Consider the following 26,941-nt stretch of genomic DNA (forward strand, 5'->3'; position numbering starts at 1 on the left):
GCAGGAGGAAGGAAGGAAGGCAGGCAGCCAAGGAGATGGTGCAGGGGCAGAGCGCCTGTGCTCCAGCGTGCAGGAAGGAAACAAGTGGATCGTGCTCCTTTTCCTCACTGCTGCATCCACCTCAGTCTTCTCCTCCTGCCCCGCAGGTCCACACGGAGCACCCGCTCTGGCTCTTGAGACCAAAGCACGATGCTCTCCATCCCCAGACCCCATCGCCTCTCTGATGGGTCACAGCTCTCCTCACACGTACGTAGACTCTGGACCCAGATCTGTCCCTCTGAACCTCCAACCTGCCGCTGCCAACAAGAAACGGCAGCGGCAGCCGTGGCCTGGCACACGGTGCTGTTTGCACAGCCCGTGCTCAAACACAATGGCCGGAGCTGGCCCTGCGGGGGTGGCAGCTCCCCACCAGTACCACCGCCGCCTGCCCCCCACCCTGACCCGCTGCCGTGGCAGGATTACAATGCCGCATTGTGCGCCTCCGTCTCTGCTCCAGCGCCTGCAGCAGCTTGCGGGCAGGTGGCCACGGGTCAGCTGCAGAGGATGAAGGTTCACACTCCCTCCGCGACTCGCCTCGTTGCTCCTCAACTCACCTGCTGTGTCTCAGAGGGCACTGGCATGTGAATTAGCTTAATTATTGTGCTTGCATATGGTAATCAAGCATAAACTTCTGACAGTGTTGTACAGTGGGGCTTTTTTGGTCTTGGAGACAAGAAGAGTGGCTTGGCCACTGTTCAAGCCCTGGTTACCTGCTGTGTCAACACTGTCCTGAAGGTGAGAAGTGATGGGAGTGTCGTCTACAGCCTGGATACCAGCTGAGCTGTGGCAGAACCAGACAAAGAGCTTGAGAGCCCCAGCAGGAGCCTGACTTACAGCTGTCTCTCTAAGCAGACGTTCCCCACGTAAGCTATGAACCCCCACCAAAGCGTCACCACCGCATGCAAAAGCAGTGAAAATAAATAAATAAATAAATAAATAAATAAATAAATAAATAGATCCGTCAGCAGGCACTGGGCCTCCAAAAGGAGCAACTCCCCTTGTAGGAAAGCTTCAAGTTCAGAGTCCTCATGGCCAAAGGAGGAAGCAGCAGAGCCCCCACCTTTGTGTGCAACGGGGCAGGTTGTAGGCACAGGGCATCAGCTTTTCATACATCAAAGGTGTCACACACTCCCTTGTGGAAGCTCCAGGGACCAGCCCAAGAAGCTGGTGGGCCCAGCACAAACACCTGAAAGCCTTTCTGTGGGGTTTCAATTTCAAAAGTCCTCCCTTCCTTCTTGGGGTGAAGAGGTTGGTGGCAAAGGAGCCAGGCCAGAACAGACCAGCATGTGCTGGTGGCAACCAGAGGGGCAAATGAACTTCCTCAGCATCTCTGCAGCCTTCCAAGGCCTGAAAATTATTTTTCTTGCCCTGAAAACATTCTGGACATGTCAACAAATTCCTCCCTTACAACCAGGGATAGAAAATGCAGACCTCAGGGGCTTTTTTCCTATGAAAAGTAGCTCTGATCAGGAAATACTCTACTGTGCCTGTTCTTTGGGCAGCTACTCGTGATTTCCACGCTGCTTTGATGACCCCTGCAGGGGCAAGCAGTAAAAAGTCCTGAGTTTTTAATCCCTTCCTCACCTAGAATAGCTGTGGTGTGGACATGAGCGCTGTGGGTTTTGTAGCTGACAGCTGTCAAGGCCGGCCAGACTCTCCTCTCAGGGGGGAAGCAAAGATTTGACACTAGCAGGAAGCTCCTGGAGTGTGAGGTCCTTGTGCAGGGAAGGACGGCTGCTCTCAGCAGCATCCAGCTGTGGCTGGGTGTGAATGGAGGAAGCAGATACAGCTTCTGATGCATGGAAATCACCGCAGAAGAGCCAAAAATATGAATGCATGGACATTGCTGACAGCACGGCGTGGTGCTGGCCATGTCTAAGGAGATCTGCTGATGTTTTCCGTCTTTCCCTTGCCTTTGACATACAGAGGTCCTCCATCCCACCCAGAACTCCCAGATCTCTAGATAGCTGTTTTGAAGTTCATCCCTCTGCATAGCCACATAGCCACTGCTTTTTCCTTTTCCCTGTCGGGCACTCTGTCTTCTCCAAGGCCTTGAAGGACACTAGCGCTAGTTTTCCTCCTTGCTGATGGGACTCCATGATCAAATTCCCACCCAACAGAGCCTCACCCAAGGACTAACGCTCTCGGTGTATGAGGAGGCAGCTCTGCTGTCATGATCTACAGGAAAATACAACCGCAAACCCAGGACTTCAGCATCCTTCCTCCTACTGAACTGAGATTTGCTTGTGCGTGGCTAAGACTTGGAGAGAGCAGAGCGAACTTTCAAATCCCACCTCCCAGACACGAAGAGAAGATAGAAAGATCTGATCTAACTGCAGACACCTCCTCCAACACCAGCTGACCATGACCCACACAGTGATGACATTTCATCATGGCCACGGGTATCTCTAATGTGAACTGAACCAATGTTTTAGGAGATCTCAGACAAAAGGCTGTTAAATTCATATCAAATGGCACACACCCTGCTCTGATGCCCTCCTTGCAGGGTGCTGATGGGAACGCTTTGCAATATCTCTCCATGCACCCTCCACCACTGCCAGCATTTTCCTTCTGATCTCGTTGTCAGGGGCAGAAGGCAGGACACTCTTTGTGGCATGACCCTGCAAAGACATCTCAGTCAGCAGGGCAGGTATGCAAGGGATACTCCCCTTGGAGACCCAGCAGAGTAGCCTGTCCTGGCTATCATCTTCAGATGATGAGCCTCAGCTTCCTTCCATAACCCAGGGAATACTGCTCGGTGAGAGGTGAGGCCAGGGTAACTTGCACATCTCCGCCTTTAGGGCAGCCGTTTCGTACTCACATGTCAATGCTGTAGCTTTCCTAGAAACCATAAAATCTCTCCTAGATTTCACTCTGTTTTGTTTTTTTTTTTTTGCCAGGTGAGGCATTGACATTTATCTGGGCACCCTGTCCTGCTTTCCATAAATAGGAGGTAGCATCAGACCCTGAGGTCCCCACCCTGTTTGCCTGCTGATTTGTTTCAAAAGGCAGTTGCTCTGTAAACACCTGCTCCACCTGGCTTCTCTCCGTCAACATTGCTTTTCTAGCCAGGCTTCATATGAAACCCACAGTTTTGTTGCAGGCACCGGGTGCCTGCAGAGCCTGCACTTAGCCACTCCTGCAGGTCAGATGCAGATGCACAGGACTCCTAGGAGAGTCCTAGAAACATCTCTGGCCATCCCCAGGTCAAACACTGCTTCGCAAGCTCCAGCAGCCCCATTTCCCGCTCTGCTCGGTACTGGTGAGGCCACATCTGCAGTGCTGGGTCCAGCTCTGGGCTCCCCAGTGCAAGAGAGGGATGCACTTATCTCTCTGTCCCGTCCAGTGCAAGGCCATGAAGGCGATGAAGGGTCTGAAGCATCCTTCATACGAGGAGAGGCTGAGAGAGCTGGGGCTGCTCAGCCCAGAGTAGTCTCAGAGGGACCTCATAGATGTCTATAAACATCTGATGGGTGGGAATGAAGAGGAGGGAGCCAGACTCTTCCCAGTGGTGTCTGTTGACGGGACAAGAGGCAATGGGAGCAAACTAAAATGCATGGAATTCCCCCCCGGGGGCTGCCCCTCTCTCCACTTCTGCTGAGGAGAGCCCATGCACCTCACAGCTGGGATGCCCACTTTCGTTTCTGCTTCCAAACACCTACAGAGGGACCGGCAAGTCCTCCCAGTAACTTGTAACCTGGTGTCTTTGCTTGGAAAAGATGACACGGACAACCATCGGGAATTGTTCGGACTTTCCTGGATCCTACAAGGCCTTGAGGGATCTGGACTAATGCCAAAGCCACCCTAACATGCACCAGTCTCTCAGCACCTGAGCGCTGCTGATGCTGCCGACTTCAGAGGCTTCGACAAAGCCCAGGTCTGTAAGGGGTCACTCTAATCTCTCGGAGGTCTCTGGCATGGAAACAAAACCAACCGACAAGAAACGGCAAAGCCTGTTCCCAAGGTGAGTGGAGATGTGTTTGGTTGTTCAAAGGCTCCTGATAAGGTGTCTGAGATTAAAGAACAAATAAGTGCATGGCTTGGGCCAAAGTCCCAGCGCAAGCCGAAAAGCATACAGCCGGAGGCAGCGGCGCGCCTCTCACCTAAACCCAAGCACATCCAGCTGTTCTGCAGCCTTCAGGCCCAGGAGGAGCTCTGCCTGGCACTGCCACAGGCTCGGCCATGTCCCCTCTGGGACAAAGTCCCCGTGCCAGTGGGGATTCCATACAGCCCAGCAGCATCAGCATGTCAGCACCAGTCCTGAGCTTGGCTCTCTCCACGCTTTGCTCCTGACTCCCCAGCTGGACGCACTTGCTCCCGTTGGCCCTGAGCATCCTTTCGGGGGAGCTGGTGTCCATGGGCATGTCACCATGGAGCGGACTTCAGTGTCCTGGGAGAGCTGCTGAGGGACTCTAATATGAATTGAACCAATGGTTTAGATCTAAGACAACAGGCTGTTAAATGTTAAACAGAAACTAATTAAATGAGCATGCCTCACTCACTCTGCAAAATGTAAAATTAAATAAATACCCACTTAGGTATGCGCTAATGGACTGGCGGCTGCCCAGCAGTGGAAGGGCAGGTCTGGTGTGTGATAGATTTCAAAACAACACGGAAATCAAACTTGAACTTAGCTGATAGCGTGGTGCGCTGGATCCCCCAGAGAACGTAATCTAGAAATTATCGTTGGGTCGTTTCATGAACAGGTCTGTCTGGAAACCGGTCTGAAAAGCAAACAGAAAGCACAAAGAGTTTGTTGGGGGTCAGGGGAAAGCTCACCCCTCTCTGAAGTTTTTCTCCATTGGGGTTTTGTGGAACGACCTAGGAAACTGGGATGTCCCAGACCCTGATTTCCCCAATCCGCCACTGCATCTGGGGCTGACTCGCTGCTGAGGAGACACACACAAACCTCTTGCCATTTCATCTGCCTGCGAGATCCAGCGAGCTCCAGGCTGCCAGGGTACAAATGGCACGGCCAGACTGACCACGTCTAGGCAGAAAATGATGAAGATAAATCCTTGCTTAAGCAAAGTGCGCGCACACACACACAAACAAACAAAAAAAAAAAAAAAAAGGGAGGAAATAAAGACAGAGGGAAAAACATTGCTGAAGGGATGTGGGCAGGGACACACTGCCAGGCTTCGCAGCACACAGCGCTGTGCTCCTCTCTTGCCGGGGTCAGAACGATGAGCTGTGGCATGGCTCAAAGGTTCAGTTCCGTGTGCCAGCTCAGGTCGTACTGCTGTGCTGCGAAGCACTGAGGAGCAGCCTCAGCCACAGCACGTCTGCTTCTTGCAGGGTGGGAGGAGGCAGCAGCACCGGGTGACCTTAGGGCTGAGGACCCAAACCAAGAGGCAGGGGGGCTTAGGGGTTTCCTGGTGGGATGCTGTGAGCATGCGACGAGAGTTGGGCCAGTGGAGCCTGGGCAGGCAGCATGGGCAGCACAGGCACAGTGGGGACCAGACAGTAAGAGACAGGACTTTGTGGTCATCCCGTGAGGAACGTGACCCAGTCCAACATCGGACGTGCCTTCCCTGGTTTATCCCAGTGGCAACAACCTCCTTCCAGGTCCTCAGTCCAGCTACCTGCCTGAGGCAAAGGGACAACAGTCTCAGGCCGGGAGACTCTGGCTTCAGGTACCTGGACTCCCCCCACAGATGCAGCCAGTGCCACCTCCAGCCCTCCCCTGTGGAAGGGCTCCTTGGCCCCTCTCACCAGCTGGGCTTCTTTGGAGGTCTGCCCCACCATCACAGCACTTCCATGAGGTCTTCCAGGCTCCTCTAATATGAGAGCAGTAGTACTTTTACTCCTGGCCCTTCCCAGGATAATTTTAATCCTGGATATGGCTTTTCTGTAGCAGTCTGGTTTCCACCCTGCAGCTAATGGCTTCACCTGGAATTTAAGGAGCATTGACTGCTTCCATTAGACACAAAAAGATTTTAATTTGTTTTGCAGATGTTCTGCTTTGGCTTTAAAAGCTAAGGAGCCATTTCCAGCAGGAGCTCCATCCCTCTCCATTCCCTGCTAAGAAAACCTCTGGGGGCCACTCCCATCCCAGGAGATCCCCAGGGGCTGGTCCAACCTCTGTTGGCAAAGCCCAGAAGCAGTTTCCTCATCCGCCCCAGAACCCTCATCTTTGCTTTCTGCAAAGACACCTCCCTGGCTGCCTGTACCCTCCAGGCTACAGCTGCCTCCCTCTTGCCAACACACACAGGGACATCATTCCCCACCTCGTTAGCCAAGGAAAACACGGTCCCAGAGAGCAGCGGTGGCCTTTCTCCCACACTGGCTATTGCAGCACTGTCTTAGCATCACTGGCTCTTGCAGGAGAGCACAGCTTGGCTGCTCCTGCCTGTAAAGCCCTTGCTGGATCGTCAGCTTTGCAAGGAGATCTGTCATGCCGCCCATCTGAAGGCGGCTGTTCATGCCTTGGGGCTCAGCAAGGAGCATTGTTGATGGCAAACATCTGTCTTTAGCAGGATCAAACAAAACCCCACACACAGCTGTCTGCTGGGTTATTTTGGTACTGGAGTAGTTCCCACCTAGCAGGAAAAGGAATAAGGTGCGGAGGAAGGGAGGCAGACAGCTTGTTGTGTTACAGCGAGGGTCAACCCCTTGCAAACCCCTTTGCTCCAGCAATCGGTCCAGCTCCCAGGGTTGGAAATCTGGATCACAGGCCTCCTCTGCTCCTCACCAGAGAGGCAGTCTACACCTCAGCCACGATTACAGGCTTGCAAGTGGACCAGAGGTGCAGGTGCAGCTTGTCCAGCAATGCTGTGAAAAACCCACCAGCAGCCCCTCCAAGCCACAGACAATCCAAGTAGAAAAGCCGTTGCATGAGAATGGCAAGGTTCTGGGTGTCTTGAGGCAAGCTGAGGTCTCCTTGCTCATCATCTTAAGCAGGAGTGGGAGTACAGGGATGGGGGACAGGAAGGAACTGGAGCCTTTGGCGCTCTTCATCTGCCTCCTGCTGAGATCAGCCCATCGCCAGGTAACCAATGTGCACCCAGCTGGGACGGTGCACACACCATCATAGCATGATGGCCCTATGAGGATCATGCTCAGCAGCCAGCAGCTGGGGCAGCCCTGCACCATCAGGACGGTCCTCACACCTACACAAAAGTTACGAGCCTGTTAGGTCACCCCAGCAGGACACAGCTGCCTGTTGAGCAGAGACAGATCCTGCAAGGGCACTTTTTCCTTCTCAAGAGGGCAAAAGACAAGTGCCTGCAAAAGACACATTTGCGTGCTTGTACCTTGACCCCTGCTCCAGCATCTGCAGGAGAGTGTGACTACCGGGTGTGATCTCAGACGACTGCCATCTCCACCAAGGCCCTCAGGTGCTGGTCCACAACAGTAGCCCAATCCCACCCAGGTCAAGCTCCAAACCAGCCTCTCTGGGATGCAGCTGCACGGTAACAGAAGCAGCCAAGAGAGCTGTGGGGGCCTGGCAGATGCGGCCCCCGGCTCCAGAAGCGTGCAGGCAGATGAGAGCACGTGCAGTGCTTCGCGTCACTGTATCCCAGCAGGAGCAGACAACTCTGCCTTTTGAGTTTCTCGTCCACAGATGCGTCAAGTCATGCCCAAGAAAGAGGCTGCCAGGCAGCAAACAGGAATACAGGAGATCCCGACCAGGATTACGTACCGGAATGGGACTCCCATGAGGCCTCCATGGACAAACAGGCTTGTCCTTAGGGAAACAAGTGAGCTGAGCGGTGGCAAATCCCACAAGTGACAATCAAGCAAGAGGAAACAACCAAAGAGGAGCAAGGACCAGCCTGTTGGGCACCCCCACATGGATGAGCTTCGGGATGCTCCCAGGTGCCCCATGCCCTGCAGCTACAGTGTGTCCCCCAGGGTTCTGGCAGGGGGATGCTCACAGACCCCTCAGCCACCTACCCCACATCGCCATGGCACCTCATGCAGGCGTATCCATCTCAGATTGCATGGGGCATGGTGTGGCAGAGGGAAGGAGCGGGGAGAAACACCAGCCCTCAGTCCCAACAGCACAAAGGGGTTTGATCCCTGCAAACAGCGAGCTCACCCATGGCTCTCACCCAGCCCCAGGCCCCCAGATAAGCTGCCAGCCCAGGTAGATAGCCAGTGCGCAGGATGGGTGGAGAACTCAACAGCCCCACAGTAAACTTGTGGTTTTGATGAGGTGGACGGGGAGAGGCAGCACCTGCCTGTGCCAGGGCGCGGGGAACGGCTGCCTGCCCGCCTGCGCCTGGGAAGGGGCGAAGATGGGTCCCTTTGTCCCTTGGGAAAGCCAAGGTCTGGGCTGGAAGTCACTTACCTGCCTGGTAGGCATTTCCTGAGACCCATGGGCATGGGTGAAGGCAAGGTGCACGTTGCCAGGGGCCTCCCCACCGGTGCCAGGAGGCACATGGGAGCCTGGTCCAGCCCGAGCCACTGGTCCTCATGGCACACATCACAGCCATTCAGCCTCCACCCCAGCCCAAAGGGTCTGCTGCCCAAATACGAGAAGCATGTGGTCCTGCTGCCTCGGCTTAGGGCCCCTGCTCACGCAGAGCCATCCATGGCTGTGTCTTGCTGATGCTGGGATGAGCCTCAAAGCAGAATGACGTGGAGGAAAAGCTACAGAAGAGGGACAAAATCATCATCCTGGCACAGCACAGTCCCAGCATAGCAGGGTGAGGACTTTGCTGGCTCGGGGGAACATGGGAGGCCAGTTTGCAGATGGCAAATGCAAGACATCGATGCGTTAAGCAATAGCTGCAGATGGTTAAAGGCTGTGCCTGGAGCAGCGAGCACAGTGAGAGGAAGCAAAGGAGGGAGCTGGGGATTGTCATGGCCCCAGCCCAGGGCGGATGGAGCCAGGCTGCACTGGAGGGGATTAGCGCCGTGCCATGCAGGTGTGACCCAGCCTGCACAGGCTCTCAGCAGCCCAGACCTAAAGGCTGTACCAGCGTGGGGATTATCAAGAGCTAAACACTCGTGACCAAACCATCTCTGTCCTCAGGTTTGTCAAGAATTAAAAGCAGGACACAAGAAGGGACAAACACAAAGAGCAGAGCAGGAGGATATGGGGGGTCAAAGAGGAACATCAACAGGCACGGCCACCCCCCACAGTGGCCACAAGCACCCGGACAGCCTGCCCACCACTCTGCATGACATGGCAGTGGTCTGAGAAGGCAGCTTGCTGCCAGCAGCCCTCAAGGCCATGGCCGCGTAAACGTGCCACTCACCGGAGCAGAGCTGGTCACTCCCTGGGGCAGGAGCTGGAGAGCAGGGCACGGGTGGGAAGGTCCGTGGCAGGCTCGCCGTCCCAGGCGCTCCCCCTGGGGAGGGGCCACCGGCCACAGGCACACAAGTCAGGCTCCGGGTGTTTGCTTTCCATTCTCCCAGTCCGACGATAACCACCTACTCCCCAGCCAAGGCACTCCAGCTCACCATGCTGAAATTCAGGAGGCATCTGATCACGTAAGTGGATTTCTTGATTTATTTATTCAAGTAAAATACTACTTCCTTCAGTGAAATTCTGTTCCCATCCTACTCAGAGGTCATGTCCTTGTAGGTCACTCTGTGTTGAGAAATGGTTGGAGATTGAAGTGATGATGGGAATGGGCAGAGGAGCGCTTCTGCTCCACGTAAACATGGGGAGGTCTGGGTCGATGGGGCGATCTCTTTTCCAGTGAAGCCCCAAGGGCAGCTGCTCCCTGCATGCCAGCCAGGAAAACCGCATCTTTTGTAAGGCCTGACACCGCAAAGGAAGAAGAGTGGCAAAGACCTTGGTGGAGCACGTAGGATGCTGATCCCTCCTGCCTCATCCCAGGCGAGGGCTCACCACTCTCAACTCTGCACACTCCCCTGTGGAGTAGAAACGTGTCGCCGTGCAAGTCTTCTCCATGGCCAACCCAATGAATGCTCGTTCCACAGCCTCTGTTTTGGAGAAGATGGACGAGGAGCAGAGAAGGGCAAGGTCTGACTTTGCAGCGGTGCTCTTTTGCTGGGGGAGAGCATTTTGGGGCAGAACATCCCTTCCACATGTGCCTGCAGTATCTGGGGTGTTGCACACCCTGCTGCCACACAGCAAGCTGCAGCGCTGGGGGCTCGGGGTCTTTCCTAACCCCGCGGTCGCAAGGGTAGGCACAGGCAGGCAGCGTGCGCTACCTTATCTTCTCCTGAGCGCCCTGTGGACCGCTGTGCCCATTTTCTCTTTTTTACTGCAATGCAATGGTCAGAGGAAGCAGGCTACCGCTGGCGTACGTATCACATGAAACCCCCGTGCAACACTGCTCGCTGCCTGGAGCACATCTAGCCACAGCAAATCAATAAAGTCATTTTCTGCCGCCCAGCTGCCCGGTGAGCTCAGCCTCGGCACCGCCGGCAGCACCCGGCAGGCGGCTGAGACCCTGCAGGGCTCCGCAAGTGCCAGCACCCCCAGACCCATCCCACCGCCGCATTCATTTTTGTGCTGGATGGGGAAGGGGCACAGGTCAGAGTCGTCCTCTCCGCCTCAGGCAGGGGGGAAAAAATGGAAGGGACATCTGCAGCACCGCTGCAATCAAGCAGCACCTGCTTCCGAGCTGCACCCCAGGCACCCCCTCCCCTGCCAGGAGCAGGCGGTGAGACAGCTGTGGGCATCATCCCTTGCAAATAAATGACCAACATTTATGGGTTTGATTACATCCATGAGCCAGCACAGCAGGGTTCAGCTGCTGTGGCTCTGCTGCTGAGCCCTCGCAGTCAAAGCCATCTTTGGGGTGCTGCATCCATCTTTGCACCCTGCTTTGTCGCTTTTGTAGGTGACAGCACACAGGCTCTGATCTGCGGGGACTCTTCAGGAGGCTTTTCCAAAGACTCTGTGGGTTGCTCTTGCAGCCCCACCCGCCCTACAGGGCAGCGTTGACTCCCGCCAGCTCTGACTGCATCTTGGACATCTTCCCGGTGCTTTGATCTCAAGTATTTAAAACTCTGCACCAAGACACCCACACCCATGATCTCACCCTGGCATGTTAAACTGCGAGAAGGCTGTGAAGGAGGCACCCATGGAAAGCAGTCAAGCCTTTTGAAGGCTCCTTGTCCAGCTACAAATCATCCAGCTGCTCCAGCCTCCAAGACAAAGTCTTCTCATGCTGCATTTGTCCTGATTTTTTTCTGCCTTCGGTGCAACTTCTTGGCATCTCCAGTGCAAACCCCCAGTGCTGCCACAGCTCTCCCTCTCTCAGTGCACCCACCTTGAGGCACGTGTGTCCCACCAGAGCCAGCTGGGACCAAGGGCTCTGGTTTTACACTAGCAGACCCAAGCAGCCAGCAACACATTGCGTGTTCTCCAACTAGGTGTTCAACCAACACAACAGCAATCTCAAAAGAGGCAGCCTGCTATCAGCAAAAGGATCTGAATCTTCCACAGGTCCTCTACAGGCTGAAAGTTGAGTACTGACCGGGGAGATCTGTGGAAGCGAGTCCAGAATTACGCCTGCGGATTTGATAGGTAAAGAAGAAGCCGCACACGCAAGCAAAGCGAAGCAAGGAATTCATTCCCCACTTCCCATCGGCAGACAGGTGCTCAGCCATCGCCAGGACAGCTGGGCTCCATCACGCGTAACAGTTACTCATTAACAAATACAAAATACAGGTACCAGAGTAGCTTAGGGCGCTGCCTACCTCAGCGCCGCTCGCCAGGGAAGCGCTGCATCGTTCTGCCTTTGCTACTGGTGCTCATGCAGATCTCCCCAAAGAGAGAGTTTGGGTATATCACTAATCACCACAATTAGTTGGCTCTTCATTCCCTTCTTGCCTCTTTTCTTAGGCTGGCCAGGCAGACAAACTTATCATCAGCTGTGCCTTGAGGGATGGAGGAGTTGGATCAAGTCTCCAACGAGCTCTGTCCGGCAACATCACTTCATCCTGAAGCAACTCCTCCTTCACTGCCATCTCCCCTCTTTGGTCTCCCTGGCCATCAGTGATCTTCCACATGGGTATTTCAACAAACCATGCCTTGCAGCAGCTCTGCAGCAGCCTGGAATCTCCACTTCAACCCTTTCCCTTTAATACATCTTGGCATTTTAAGCACTGCTTCAGCATTTGGCATTTTTCTGATCCGTTGCTCGTCCTACCCATCATTCTTTGACAGCAGGAGGTTCTCCTGGCGTGCTTGCGTGGCCAGGCAGTGAGCCGTGCGTGCGTTCGCCAGCCGCCTGTCTCTCCTCTGAGCTTGGCAGTCTGCTCCTCAGGTGGAAAATGAGCATGGATACCCCCAGGCTGCCGTCAGGTTTTGGGGGTGCAGTGCCGCTGACGACTAGCTTGCTCACCGTGCAAGTGATTAATGTGCCTTTTGAACCCTCAGTAGCGCTGCTGTGACCAAAGACCCCCCAGCCTTCACAGTCCCAAGTACTTTAGACATTAAAAATCTCCCAGGAGGAGCTTAAGCGTTTCAGCTCAGTTAAGTGACATTTCTGAGCACAGGGCAGAACTGTACCCGCGAGTGTCCCCGCTGATGCACAGCCACTGGAAGTGGTGCTGTAATAAGCAAACTACAGTTAGTTGTAACAGTTGACACTTTTTCTGTTCCTGTTGAAAATCCAGTTTTTCAACAGCAAACCCAGACTCCCGACCAGTACCGGTGGGATGCACGTGATCGCTTCCAACAGCCCGTATTTGCACCATTGCTAGCTCTTCAGGCCGGGTCTTCTCCCACGTGTCACACGGCTGCTGAGAGTAGGAGGTAAAGAGGGAGATGAAGACGCCCCGGGATGAGCAGGTCTGTGCGCTCCCAGGCTCAGCCTCTTGGTCCAAGGCAGGAGGCTAAAGGAAGGGGGCAATGCCGACACAGATCAATCAGCTGTCTGTGGCTTCCAAGAAAGCTCTGGCCAAATCTCTGCTTCCATTAAATCCTCCTATCCGGAACCCTCCGTTTCGTGCTCAGCAAAGCAGCCTGTGCCTCTCCCTGCCTCTGAGAGGGGGAGAGCAGACACCTGGGGCTCGCAGGCTGGACCCCCACCCAAGGAGGAGCCCACAACAGGAGATCTAACCAGGTTCTCGGTACAAATCATCTCCTGTTAAGCAACAGTAGGTTCCCTGGGTAGAAACCAGCAGAAATGAAATGCAAACTAATCCTTATTTCCAGGGAGCTTAGCTGCCCAGCTGCTCCACTTAATCTTAAGGCTACAGTCAAGCTCCACCAGGAGTTTGCTGCAAGCCCTACAACCATAAAGTCTTGTGGCGATGTTTTTCATGGCCTGAACGTCCCCGCACACCACCCAAAACCCCAGAGCGTAGTGCTGAGGACTTGAAGAAATCACGCTGCTGTTGTAGACTTGGCTAAAACCAGACCGAACGCCAGGTCAGGCGCCGGAGAGGCACGGCTGGGGCCACCGCGGTGGCATCGCATCCAGCCCCAGCTGGAGCCTGCGCAGGTGGCCGTCACCTCCAACAGTAGGCATTGAGAGGAGGGGAAAGCAGGGAAAACAGTTTGTTGCCTTTGTTTATAAAGATGGGGTCCTGATGTTTCTAGACGGGGCAAGGCAGGAAAAACGCCAGCAGTGCCTGCTCCTGCTGCTCGGGGAGCCACCACGGGAGCTCAGGTGGTGCCGGTGAGGCGTCCCCGCGCAGCCAAGGGACTTGGCAGTTATCGCTGTTTACCTTTCGGTGCGATATTTGTATCCCAGCTGGAAATTTCCACTAGGCTGAGCACAGCCTCTGAGTTTCGTCGGTTATCGCTGCCTCTGCACCTCTTCCACCTGTGAAAGCGTGACCTTAAAAAAAAAAAAAATTTTTTTTGAAGTTTCAAGGCATCTGTCCCTTCTGCCTCACACACACATTTCCTCTGTCTACTAACGGTCTGAAATGTCTGCTTCCTTGCAGGAATCTGAAAGCAATATACAGGTGCCAGACAGCTCGGCTCTGGATCTTCTTCAGCCTCCTCATCCTCCTCTTGATCATGCTTCAAGTCATGGAGAAGCTGCAGCCTGCCAGGTAGGTCCCAAACAGGACTGCAAACCTGCATCTTGTCCTCCAACCTTTCGCTGACCACTGAGGTGGGCTCAAAACTGCCCTCCTGAAGACCACCCAACAGTTTCTTCTGTAGACAGGAAGGAAAATCCAGGTGGGAGAGGACCCCTCTGGGGCTCTCACATCCAACCCCTACGCCCTGGCCAGAGCTGAACCCACCCTGGGTTCAGACCAGGCTGCTCTGGGCTTTGACCTGGTTGGCCTCAAAACCCCACAGCCCTTGAGCATCCTCCCAGCCTGGGGTCATCTGCAAACTTCCCCCCGGCTTCTCCAAGCCACCCGCCCTTCTGTCTCCTTGCCTCCTCTTCCTTTGCCCCTTTCCACCAGCCCACCATGCTGCAGTGGGACAGGGGCATTAGCACGTCACTGCTGACCTCTCCTTCTCTTCTCGCACCCACCCCAACCTCCCGGGGCAGCGGTCCAGTCCTTCACCCACCCCAAGAAAGACAGGGGAACATGTCCTGGGGTGCCTGCAGGGCGGGGGTCTGGGCTGCAGAGGAGCTGCCCTCTTTGCATGCTCCGTCCATCCTCTGCAGCTGAGCCTCGCGTCCTCCCTGTTACAGAAACTGCCAGCACGAGCTGGAGCGTGCCCTGCAGCGGACCATGGACCGTCACCAGAAGCAGCTCAGCTATGCCCTCCAGACCCCCAGCCTGCTGTGGGAGGACGATTTGCTGCACTGGCAGAGGGAAGCTGTGCCAGACCCCACTTCGACAGAGAGTGCGCAGGATGTTTTTCAGATGCAGCTGTACTTCAGCCAGGAGACTCCACTGGAAAGCAGCCCAGGCAGCCAAGAGGAGCACTGGACGGGGCAGCCTGTGAAGAGCAGCAAGAAGGTGAAAGCCCATCTTTCATCCGTGAGGCCGAAATCCCAACTTCCCGGCCTGAGAAAAGCAAACAGAGAGGGTCCTTCTCCAAGGCTTCCTGGGAGGATCTCTACAGTTTCGGGAGATGCTGATGCTGTTACCAGCAAGTTCATGGCCTTTGCAAACAGGATGATCGCAGAGGAGCCCAGGAGAACGTCACCACCAGGAACGATGCAGGTGGTGGTACGGAGCCAGTATCAGCTTCCAGCCACAGGTTCCCCCCACCACCAGTGGGGCAACTTGCTTAAACGTGCTGCGCCAAATTCAGCTCAACGTCCACAAACAGAGGACTTCTACAAGACAGACCCGGCAAGGGGATTTTTCCCAAGGTGGACAGAAGTCTCTAAGGTTGGGGAGGTGACACTTGGAGAAGGCCAGAAGGCTGTAGGGCTCTTCTCCCAAGGAAAGACGTGTAAGCCCAAGACTGACATTGTTTTCCTGAAAGTCCACAAGAGCGCCAGTAGCACCGTCATGAACATCCTCTTCCGCTTCGGTGAGATGCACAACCTCACCTTTGCCTTCCCCACTGGGGGTGGCAACCAGCTCTTCTACCCGCACCACTTCTTGGCGAAGTTCGTGCAGGGCTTCTCCCCCAGGAGCCCTCGGCAGTTCAACATCCTCTGCCACCATATGCGATTCCTGCAGCCAGAGGTACAGGCAAAGCCACAACGCCTTGGGAGGGGCAAGCGGCAGGAGGGAGAGAGGGGGCTTGTGGGGAGCAAAGCGGGACACCTGCAGAGCATATAAACCCTTCAGGGATGAAGCTCAGGAGAGACAGGATTGCCCCTGGGTACCCTGCGTGCTATGGGCATTTCCTAAGAGCTTCTGTAACCGGGTTTGGTAAATCATTCTGCTGTGACCCAAGACAAGCCAGGAGACATCACCTGTAGCAGTCAGCAGCTATCATCTCGTTCTTGCCTGGTGGGCCCTTGGAGATGTCTTGCTCCCTGGACAGGCCCAGAGGGTACCAGCTGCAAGAGGAGAACACCTTAAGCACATTAGATCAGCTCAGTTGTGCCCAGCATGTACCCTTCTGGATGCCAGGGCTGGCGGATCTGGGGAAAGGCAAGGGGACAAGACCTGTCTCAAGCCTGGACAGGCCACCCAGCTGTGACAGCATGTCACAGGGAGCTTTGGTCACTGCTCTCCCTGTGTCCCCACAGCTGGCACAAGTGCTCCTTTGACCAGCTGCACCCTGAAATGCTCCCCAGCACCCACCATCTCCAAACCCAGCGGGCGTTGCTGCTTCCCAGCGGAACGCAGGGCTGTGCGCAGGTCCCTTCTCCCAGCCTCACCCTCAAACCTTCTTTCTCTCCTCCGCAGGTGCAGAAAGTGGTGTCCAGCTCAGCCGTCTACTTCTCCATCCTGAGGAACCCTGTGCAGCTCATGGAGTCCTCCTTTGTGTACTACAAGGGCGCGTCGGCTTTCTCCCGCGTTCACAGCCTGGAGGAGTTCCTCAGCCAGCCCCACCACTACTACAACCCCACAAAAACTGACAGTCACTATGCCAGGAACCTCATGACGTTCGACTTTGGCTTCAACCCCAATGGAGAGGTCTCTGCTGAGCGGGTGCAACTCATGATAAAGGCCATTGAGGCGTCCTTCGACTTGGTCCTCATCACAGAGTACTTTGATGAGTCCATGGTGCTGCTGAAGGAGATGCTCTGCTGGGACCTGGACAGCGTCGTCTTCTTCCCACTCAACAGCAGGGACAGCAGCACCAAGTCCCCTCTCCCAGACACCATTGTGGAGAAGATAAAGGACTGGAACAGGCTGGACTGGGAAATCTACACTCACTTCAACAGGACCTTCTGGGAAAGGATCGACAAAGACATTGGCAGGGAGCGCATGCGGCGGGAAGTAAAGGCGCTTCGGGAGAGGCAGGCAGAGCTGGCAAGGGTCTGCCTGCAAGGGATGGGCAGCGTGGCCCCGAAGGACATCAAGGACTCTTCCCTGCAGCCACTGCAGCACGGCAGCGCAAAGATCTTGGGCTACAACCTCAAGCAGGGCTTGGATAAGGAGATGGAGCACATGTGCCGGCGGCTGGTGACACCGGAGCTGCAGTACAGCAGGGCTCTCTATGAGAAGCAGTTTCCCCAGAAGCCCCCCCCAACCCACCCCCCCACCCCCTCTCAGCACGGCAATGCCATGCGTCAGAGGCTGGCGGGCACCCAAAACTGAGGCTCCTTGTCTCCTCCAGGCATCGTTCTCCAGCTGCCCTCGCTGAGGATAGTGAGGCACCCGCCTCCTGGGCTCGGGGGCTGCTCGTGCCCCGGGAGGGACAGGCAGGCAGGGACCGTGCTGCCCCCGAGAGCCCCCGGTCACCTCTGCCTGTGCAGGACTGCGCGCATGTTGGGTGCTACAAGCTGCTGCTGCTGCGGAGCGGGGCGGGCTGCCACGGGGGTCCCAGGGGCTCGATGCAACACGACTCTTCCAGGGTCATGAGCAAACAGGGCAAAACCCCTGAGCAGGGGCCAAAGCCATGGACGAGGCCACCCGGGGCTTTGTGCTGCGTGGCACCGACTCCAGCCGCAAGGGCAGAACCAGGACGGCAGCCCCAGTCCTCGGCCCTGTGCCGAAGGCCATGACGGTGCAGGGCAAAGCCATAAATCAGAGCCACAACGCTTGATTTACAGCTTAGGAACAAGTCAGTCTGTCCAGCTGCAGCTCTCCTCCACTACGCCCTAATGCTGCTGGAAAAGCAGCTTCTTAATTAAAAATAACGATATTCACCGTCACTCCCATTAAGTTCCACTTAATTACATCAATCTGCCCTGTAGACGATCTCCCCAGCAGCCCAAGAAACAGACCTCAAACGTCTGAGGATGTTCTAAAAAAAATTAAAAAAAATAAAATCAGTGTTTTTTTGCCCTGCCTCTGTGGTTATACACTGCCTTCGGATCCTGCGCTCGTACGCTGCATTTGTAGGACCAGCACCCTACCCCAGCGCTGGTGCCGACGCCACGGTGTCAGGCTGCAAGTTAAATACCCACGTGTCTGGGAGACATCTCATGAGCATCTCTGCAGCCATGCGTCCTGGCCCACCACTTGGAGCGGGTAGGAATACCCTACGCACTGCCTGGGGAAAAATACCCCAAGAACAGGCTGTGGTGGGCCAGCCAACCTCACTTTTCACATCCTACGCTTATCCTCAAATCAAAAGCAGAGCCAGCAAATCAGTCTGGATAAACAAAGGCCCCATCTCAGGATTTCCAGTATGATTTCCAAACTAAAACGGGTTCAGAAAAAATTGCCAGGGGATCCGAGCACCCCAGGCTCTCCCTTGGCCAGCCACGTGGAGCCTCAAAGGTGCTGGTCTCCACCCGAGGGTGCCCTGTCTCTGGCTCACGGTTTAACCAGGATAAAAGCCCGAGGGACCAGCAGTGCCGAGCACCCAGCCGGGCACCATGCGGGCCTTGGTTCTGAGACATTTGCTGCGCAGGTTTTGGGGCGTTGTTTGTTCCATAAAGTTTCACTTCTGAGGCTTGTCCATGTACTTGGTCCCTTCTCTCGCTTCTCCTGTTGGGATGCAGTGCGGCCACATGGCTTGCAGAGGTGCAGCTCTTCCCTGGGCGGGCTGCAGTTCGCCCCAGAGGGCAATCCCACAGGTGAGCCACAGTCATCCCCCCAAAACCCACAGGGGACATCGCAGGGGTGCAGGGAGGAGCAGGGCTGGCACCCAGCTACCAAACCAAAATCTGAGCTGGGTACCACTTCCTTACTCACTGCTTGCACCTTAGTAAACAGGAGCAGAACTTCCCCGCCCGAGCTCCTGCCAAGGTGACCCAGGGCAGGGACACTCGTACACCCCGAGCATCGCACCCCCCCATGCCCACTCGCATGTAAAGCACAGCCCGCCCCACACACGCACCCCGCACCGGCTCCGAAAAGCCGTGGTGCATCAAGGACGTATTCAGCTCAGGACTGTCCTGCCCAGAGAGGTGCTGCAAAACTGACTGTTTTCTGCGAAATGGGGGAACTGGCCTTCTGCGGCACGGCAGGGGCGGGGGGGACCTCGGGCAGCAGCTCGGTATCCAGCCTGCCCCAGGGATGCTGCACATGGGACCACCCCAGCTCCTGCTCTTCCCCTTGGAGAGACCCCCAGGGTGCAGCACCCACGGGGTGCCCTCCCCCAGCACTGCCTGGGGGGAACCCCGTTTACCCAGCAGGTGTCTCCGCCCAGATCATCCCTCTTTCAGAGCAAGCAGCAGGCAGGGCAGGCAGTTCGGACATCTCCACCGTGTCTCCCGTTTTCAGGGATCAGATGGGGCTGATAGCCCTCTGCAGAGCTTGCAGGAATGACATCACTCACCCAAATGCCAATCACAACATTTATTTTCATCATCATCATTACTATTATTGCCACAAACCATAATTTTATCTTTAGGAACATTTCATGTAGACACAGAGAGGAGCCCAGGGATGCACTTGCTCACCCACACTGGCTGCGCGCCAGCTGCCTGGGTCTCATTTTTTAACCGCAGACACTGCGCGCTGTGTCCTGATTGATGCTTTACAGCACACAAAACCCAGACTAAGCACCACATCCACAATGGGGCAGGGGCTTCTGTGGCCAGTGAACCCCCTTGCCCTGGAGCATTATTAATTCCTCTCCAAGAACTGACAGGTTCAGCCTACGCAATTCAAGGAGCTTAGTTTAACTCAAAGAACACCAATTTTTGACCAACATACATTTAGTAACTCGAAAGTTCAAAGCCTGCTTCCTCCTCACCCTAAGTTTCCAAGGTGGTTTCTGATTTATGCTTTGGTTTTATGGCTGCAGGAGACCCAGCCAAGGTGTTTCAAGCGTTGCATCGTGCAATACCCTGGGAGTTGCTCAAGCCTACCCATGCCACGGTCCTGACTTTCTGTAAGCTCCTGGTAATATAAGACAACCACCAATTTAGGCAAAAGTGTTAGGTTCCCCCCCGCCCCTGCCCCAAGCTAGCGATGCAGGCTTGAAACATTTAGGGCTCTCCAGGGAGACTTCCAAAGCTACTCCCTAAGGAGCGCAGGGATTCAGACATCCTGCAAGGTCAGATTGGCTGATTCCTTTGCAATGCTTAAAAAAAATAATCTCACCCTGCAGGTGGGACTGAACAGGCAGGACAGATGCTGGGTGGGACGAGCAGCAAAATCCTCTGGGCCGGGAAACCCAGGAGAGGGGCTGCGGGGGCCTCCTCAGCCCCGACCATGGCTCAGGCACGAGGCTCAGAGTTGCTCTTCTCCCCTTTTCTCTTGCGCTGCGGCTCGTCACCCTCTGTGTGCACTGCCACCCTTGCCTTGGGTATCTTGTATTTGCTCTTCTGACTGTAAAGGAGGTTTTTCTGGAAGAGTCGTGGGATGTTGCCTTGGTACAGGAAGAGGGCAGCGAGCATCCCTGCAATGAAAGCACCGACCCCTTCCGCATGCTGCATCCAGCAGCTCCCCATGGCTCAGCAGTGATTTTCAGGTCCTTGCCACAACCTCCATCACGACTGAAAAGTAGCTCCAGCACCACCAAGGTCCCCACCAACACCTAAAGACCCTTGTTATATTACTTCAAGGAGGGTTTAACCATTGTGTCTGTAATGTAATAAGCAAGGTGTGTTTTGGCCCAAGAGGGTCATAAACCACGCCAGCAGCCTCCTGTCCCCCCTCCCTGCGTCCAGGGCAGCACGTACCCAGCTCCTCGCGGTCACCTTGAGGCTGTGGACAACCTCAACAGCACAGCTCAGCCTATCGCTGCCCTAAAACACCTTTGCTTCACCCCCCCCACCCCCAAACTTTGGCCTCGTGGAGAGTTTTGCCTGTGCCCCGCATAGAAACTGAATCAAAAAAAACCAGACAGCAAAGCGTTGACTCAAGTGACAGGGAAGCAGGACAGAAAAGGACCCTTGCCACTGGCGAGGCCCAAGTTCAGCCCCTTCCCAGGAGGTCTGTGCTCCACCCGGCATTTCTGCCCTGCACATTGCCCCCAGCCCCCGCCCGCCGGTACCCCCCGGGCAGCCCCTACCTGCGAGGGGCCCCAGCCAGTACACCCAGACGTAGTCCCAGAAGCTGCTCCCCGAGCAGTGGAAAGTGGTGGCTGTGGCCAGGGCAGGGTTGAAGAAGGCCCCCGTGAACGGCCCGGCTGCATGGGAGGAGAAGCGTGGACATCAGTCTCACTTGCACCCTTTGAAAGGCCGATAAAGCTGGGTCCTCCTGCCGCCCCTCCTGCTGCCAGCGGCGCCTCTGGTGCATCGGCAGCTGCATCCCTTGGCCTGCGCACGGCAGCAGGTGGGGGAATAATCCCCCCCTTGCCGCTCGGAGCTTTGCAGGAAGCAGAAGAGCTCGGTGTGGGACCAAGGGGTTGCGTCAGGAGACGTTCAAGGAGCGGTCCCAGTTTTGGGGCAAGCGATGGCTTCCCACGTGCTGACATTCCACCTGCTGCCTAGATATCCTGAACTGCTGTCTTCATCCTCAGATGACTATTCTCCAAAATAACTGGAAAATAAATGGCTTTGTAATCGTTACCTATGAAGTCCTGGAAGATGAAAAAGGGACCGTTACTCCCCCACAAATTAGGTATTTTTCTAAATGGCTTAGAAAAAGAAAGGCAAGTGCTGCTCACCTGTGTAGGTCAGGAAGGTGACAGTCGCTGCCAGCACAGGGACCTGGTACATCGGGTGACTCTGCCGCAACTTGAGAAGGACAAGGTGGAAAAAGAAAGAGCAGATGCCTTCCACAAAGGCAGCGTGGTGCAGAGACGTGTGGATAGAGGAGCTGCACTCTGACGCTATCAGGTTCTGGATGAGGTGGAAACGTGTCAGCTCCCAGGACCAGTAGAGCTTGGTGACAGCCCAGCCCGCCCCCGTGCCCGCGCCCTGGGCCAGCAGCTTGGTGGCCGTTGCTGCGAGGCTGGACTCGAGGAGCAGGAACTCCTGGAGAGACACGGTCGGGTTGGCGGATGCTCCATCGAAAGAGACACCATGAACAGCGAAGAGGAGGAAGAGCAGGGTCAGGACCACATCTGGGCCAAAGCCACCACCCCACGGGCCGATCTCCATCAGCATCTTCAGCTCAAGGCAGCTCGCGCACAACTGTAACGAGCCAGCAAGTTCTCTGGCAAGGCAGCCATACGCTCCAGGAGACAGAAGCCTCTTGGAAAGCTGCCTGAGCGCCTGGCACACCCCAGCCACCAGGAAAAAAAAAGCAATGGAGACATTCAGGCCAGCCATAGCAAAGGCTGCGCTGGGGAAGAGACTGGACCAAACCCCAGGAAGGAGCAGCGAGAGCCTCTGCGCCTCCCCTTTATAGAGCTGCGTGCAAGGAAACGTGGCGCAGCCCGGCAGGCTTGGGAAACACCGCACGTGCTGCCCCCTCCTTCGCAGGGCCATGCCTGCTGCCACGGGGCGCTGATGCGCTCACCCACCTGGACCCGCCAGCAAGGTGTTTGTCCAGCACGCAGGTCCTGGCGTTATCTCAGCACGCGGTCGCTGAGCCTCCAGCTCCCAGCAGTCACATCCAAGAACCCGCAGTAGCTCCCCGGAGCTGCTCAGGTCTTCCAGAAGCAGCAAAAACCTTCATTTTGTTTCTGCTTTGCACCAAAAATCTCGACCTACTGCCCCGGTCCCCAAGCCTGGGAGGCAGGGGACCCTCAGAAAGCCAGCAGCCTGGGCAAGGAGCCCATGTTTCTCCGGGGCAGGGCCACCTTCAGCCACAGCAAAGTCCCTCTTCAGCCAGTCTGAAAGCCCAGCTTGCTTACTGCTTCCTATCCTTGTCTTGATGAAGACCTCGCCTCGTTTGTTGGTAGCACTAATTGCATGTGCCGTTGGTCTGCAGGTGGCATTTTAGTGACAGTGACATTTCAACTCCTCCTGCTGGTAACACACATATCAGGGACAGGATCTTTCCCAGCTCCACCAAAACCACCCCATGGTGTTGTTGCTACCAAACTTGTGAAACCCACACCATCTAAACACCTACACACATCAGGTTACGCCTCCGAATACACAACAGGGCCATCAGCAGCTACAAGTGGCAAAATACACCGTGTTTGCTCCACCGGTCACAGGCTCTGCACCAGCTCCGGCAGGTCACTGGGGACCCCCAGGATCCCACATGGCTGGGGTCTGCGGGAAGAAAGGGGACATGGAGTGATGGGAAACGCAGGAGCGGCACAGGCCATGGCAGGAAGGGTGGGATGGGGTGGATAATGCCGCGTTATCGGGAACTCATGGTTAACAGAGCATAAACAATTCTTCATGTGTCTTCTGGGTCACTTCCCTGCTCCACGGCAGCAGTTACCCCACCCTGAGCCCACAATTCCTCTCCCTACAGGGAGAACGGCATTTCCTTCATCACCGGCTCCGCTGCCATGGGAACAAGTGATGGGACAAACTGTGAAACAGCTGCCGGGCACTGGGACCACCACGCTGGGTACACCATGCCCGGGGCAAAGCCTGGTCCTGCACCCTTGCACAGGTGGGTGACACAGGCTCCCTTCATCACCCCACCACATGCAAGGAGCCAACAGCTTTTATTAACGCTATTTTATCCCTCTCCAGTCATTTATAGAAGACATTGCCAGGAGAGAGGTTTGAAGCACACTTGAGTCGGGGATGAGACATTTAATACAGCTCAAGCCGGCTATGGCAATGCAGAGCGGCCCGTGAGAACCCGGAGCGTACACTTGGAAGGCACTGGAGATGCTCAGCCTCTTACGGTCCTTGCTGCAGCGGAACAGAAACACGCTGGTTCAACAGGGCCTTTTGGAGCTGTCTGGAAAGGTCACAGCCAGCCTCAGCATCTCCTCCTGCAACACTCTCCCTCCTTTCATCTTCGTTCCCACAGTCATTTCTATCACCTAGTGCCCACCCGAGGGCGGCTTTAGGAAGGTACCACATCCCCAGCGATCGCCACAAGCAGCACTTGCTTTGGAAGTCTTGGGAAACGTGAGTGAGGAGAGGAACCACGCTGCAAACAGCCCATTGTCCAAGCCCTCCCCTCCTTCCCACCAGAACTGCCCTGGCTTTGGTTGACCTGCCTCAAAACATAGCATGATTTTACCATTTTTAACCCGTTTCCCTCTCCAGAAGACAGGCTATGTGTGCATCTTTCGCCTCAAATGAGCAACCAACCTTGCCCAAATAAAGGAAGATGACACATGCTTTAAGAGACTCATAAAATTAGTATTTTTGGCCTCATGAAAATTCACTTCTGGTAGCATCAAAGTGCTGGTCAGATCAAGCTATATGGCACTGCAGAACACACCACTAAAAAAAACCTAACATCACAATCCAATTAGTTTGTGTCTCCCCTACTTCTGTGTTTCTCAAAAGCAGATAAACTATTTCAGTTTTATCTTCAGAAACAAAGCTGTTCGGGGACTTGCATTGGGCTGATGCCCCTGGATCCTTGGAAGAGAACCACTGGCTCACGGGACGCAGGAGACAGACGGGCAGTTTGCACAGAGGAACACCACGGCTGCCCCCACGCCACAGCTCAACCGCTCCCATAAGCAGCTGAACCGAGCAGACCAGAGCCTTCTTCCAGCTCCCCTCTGGAGAGCATCTCCAGAGCTTCCCTGTGGAGAACACCTCAGCCACTGAGCAGGGTTCATGCAGATCAGCAAAAAATGGGGATAACAAACATCCCCGACGCCAATGTTTCTAGTTACTCTTAACAGGGGAAAGCTGCCACGCACCAATGCCCAAGGAGCAAGTGCATTCGCATCCCCTCCCTCCCAACACAGCTGTGACAGGGAAAACACTGTGACACCCATGGTAAAACGGGAAAAAATCCAACATCTCTTCCTTCCCGCAGGAACCGACTTTTCCCTTCTTTTCAAGTGTTTGAATTGGGCCTTCGGAAGTAAATGTTCAGAGATCTTTAAAACCGATTTCCCATCCATCGCCTGTAATTATGCCCATGGCACATCCTGTAATTGTGGGACGCTTAACCCCGGCTGGAGAGAGGAACTGCAAGCTGTTGCTTACGAGGATAATTATGGGATTAAATAACACCAGTGGCAGAGGCCAAGCAGCTGGTGGCAGGCAGGGCGCACTGGACATTCCATGTTGGAGCAAACCTTCACCCCCTGCAACAGCAAAACACCTCCATGAGCCCATGCAGCTTCGCACGGCTGCTCTTCTGGAAACAAGACTAAAAATTCAGATACTCCCACTGAAAACCACTTTTCTGTGGCTGAAATACTGGGTTGTCTTCTAAACCAAATTTCTTTCAGGGCTGCTTAAAATGCAGGTATTTAAAATGTTTTGGGTTTTTTGCTTTTTTCTCTTTTTTTTTAAGCCATGGGATAGGAACAAGCTGGCATCTCCAGTTAAGTAAAACATGCATTACTCTCCTAAGCCACCCAAGGGTAACAAAAGCTGAGCAGAACCTCCCCGGCTGCCCCCCACCGTGCTATTTTCACCCACAGGAGGTACTAGCCAGCGCCCAGTACAGCTGTAAGGTTATTTAAGGCGAGTTTTACTGGGCAGGGAGGTGGGCTGAGAGCTTCCCAGGAGCAGCCACCGGTCACCAGCTGCTGCACAAGGCAGCAGAAACCCAGCACCAGCCTCAAGTTAATTGTGCTTTGTGAAAAGACCTGAATCCTTACAACAAGCATTCGCTGTGAGGAAAAAATAACAAAAATGGGTTATCCCTGGCTCTGTAAACCTTGAACTCAGGGGAGACATCTGTCCCTAGAAAGGTCACTCTATACCCAGTATGGGAAAAGAGCATCTATCTGTTGTCCCCTCCCCCGGCCCAGAGCAGCCTGGGGAGATGCCCTGGGTCACATCAGCATCTTCTCCACTGATGTGCAGTTACACCAAGCCAGATTCATCATTCACAAGCCCTTCAGAAAACACCAGAAATTGGAGTCTGTGCATTGAGACACATCTGTGCATTGAGACATACTGTCTGCTATGCCAGCCCCATTCTCCTCTACTGACTCAACACATCTTCTCCAAAGCAGAAGTCTGGTGGCCTTTCAGTGTCCTGAAGAGAATGAGCAATCATTAACTTCCCAGTGGGAAAATCCCATTAAAAAAAAAAAAAAAATCATATCAGCCCCTACACACAGTTTCAATAATCAGGTCAATCTGTAAATGGGATCTGAAATGACATTACGCTGTGCTGGAAGATATTCCCCCTGCAGACCCCGACCGACAAACAGAACGGGAAAACGCAGCATCACCATTGCAGTAAGGGAGCGAGCGTGAAAAGCTGCATCGGCACTGCCCACTTCCCTCAAAACAAGACTGCAGGTAGAGACATTAGTCAGAAACTCATTGTTCTCACTTGTATTTCCCCCCGCTCAAGGGAAAAAAAAAATAAAAAATCCTTCTTAAGGCTGGAGTTCAAAGTAGGGAAAAAAGCTCTCAGAAGAACCTGCTTCCTCCACGCATCTGGAGGGCAACATCAATAATTTTGCTGAGCTCAGCACACTTTCACATACCTCTCTGACTGAAGATGGCTATTTTTATTAAAAACAATCTTCACAGCAAAATACAAGTTATAAAAATAGGGAAACAAACCAGCTGGGAGCAGGCGTTTGCAGACCACTGCTGTGCTTGCACACAAGCCATGAACTGTGCTGACACCCAATGCTTTTCTTCAGGCACCGCTGTGAAAACACTAATTAGAAATAAAGATGCTCAGTTTTCAGCCATCCTGTTTTTAACCAGCGCATTGCTGGCGAAGTCCAAATAATTGTGCTCAGCTCTGCAGTAAACTCACTGCAAGCAAACAGCAGGCCCGAAAGGGAGAAATCGCTGCCCCCGACTTAACTATCTTGAGTACGTTTTAATGCCCAATCTTGAATAAACAGATCCAAAAAGATGGAGCTGCTCTTGGTTCTAGTCTAGGCCAAGTATACGCAAGGGATGAGCAAGTTTACACAAGACTTAGTAGGATTTATCAAGCGAAGACTAGCAACTTTCAACTTGTGCAAGCCATACTCAGCCAAACCCCTGCTCTCCTTCCAGCAGCACAAGTACCAACACCTAGCTAACTACGGAGTTCCGCTAAGCACCTTCTTCCTCCTCTTGTCAACTTCCCCACACACCCCCCGCCCCATAAATTAAATGCAAAA

General features: G+C 54.6%; 2 protein-coding genes across 2 annotated transcripts in view; one reads left to right on the top strand and one right to left on the bottom strand.

Moving 5' to 3' along the window:
* The window catches only part of LOC308072319 (uncharacterized protein), a 31,289-nt gene extending 12,722 nt beyond the window's left edge, over positions 1-18,567 (top strand). The window contains exons 1-2 of the mRNA XM_080408979.1: positions 1-15,603; positions 15,883-18,567. The exon at positions 1-15,603 is cut by the window's left edge and continues 12,722 nt beyond it. Coding sequence (XP_080265105.1) covers positions 14,620-15,603; positions 15,883-17,061 — 2,163 coding nt within the window. The 5' untranslated portion in view covers positions 1-14,619 and the 3' untranslated portion in view covers positions 17,062-18,567. The remainder of the gene's footprint in view (positions 15,604-15,882) is intronic.
* Positions 18,568-18,582: 15 nt separating this feature from the next.
* Positions 18,583-26,789, bottom strand: LOC308072900 (aquaporin-12-like). Its single transcript, XM_080410458.1, has 3 exons — positions 21,473-26,789; positions 20,876-20,992; positions 18,583-20,260 (listed from the first exon to the last, which is right to left on the bottom strand). The coding sequence occupies exons 1-3, from the start codon at positions 22,236-22,238 to the stop codon at positions 20,079-20,081; spliced, it is 1,065 nt and encodes a 354-aa protein (XP_080266584.1). The 5' UTR covers positions 22,239-26,789; the 3' UTR covers positions 18,583-20,078.
* Positions 26,790-26,941: the final 152 nt, after the last annotated feature.

This window comes from Falco punctatus (assembly GCF_963210335.1).
Source record: "Falco punctatus genome assembly, chromosome: 13".
Taxonomy (NCBI): domain Eukaryota; kingdom Metazoa; phylum Chordata; class Aves; order Falconiformes; family Falconidae; genus Falco; species Falco punctatus.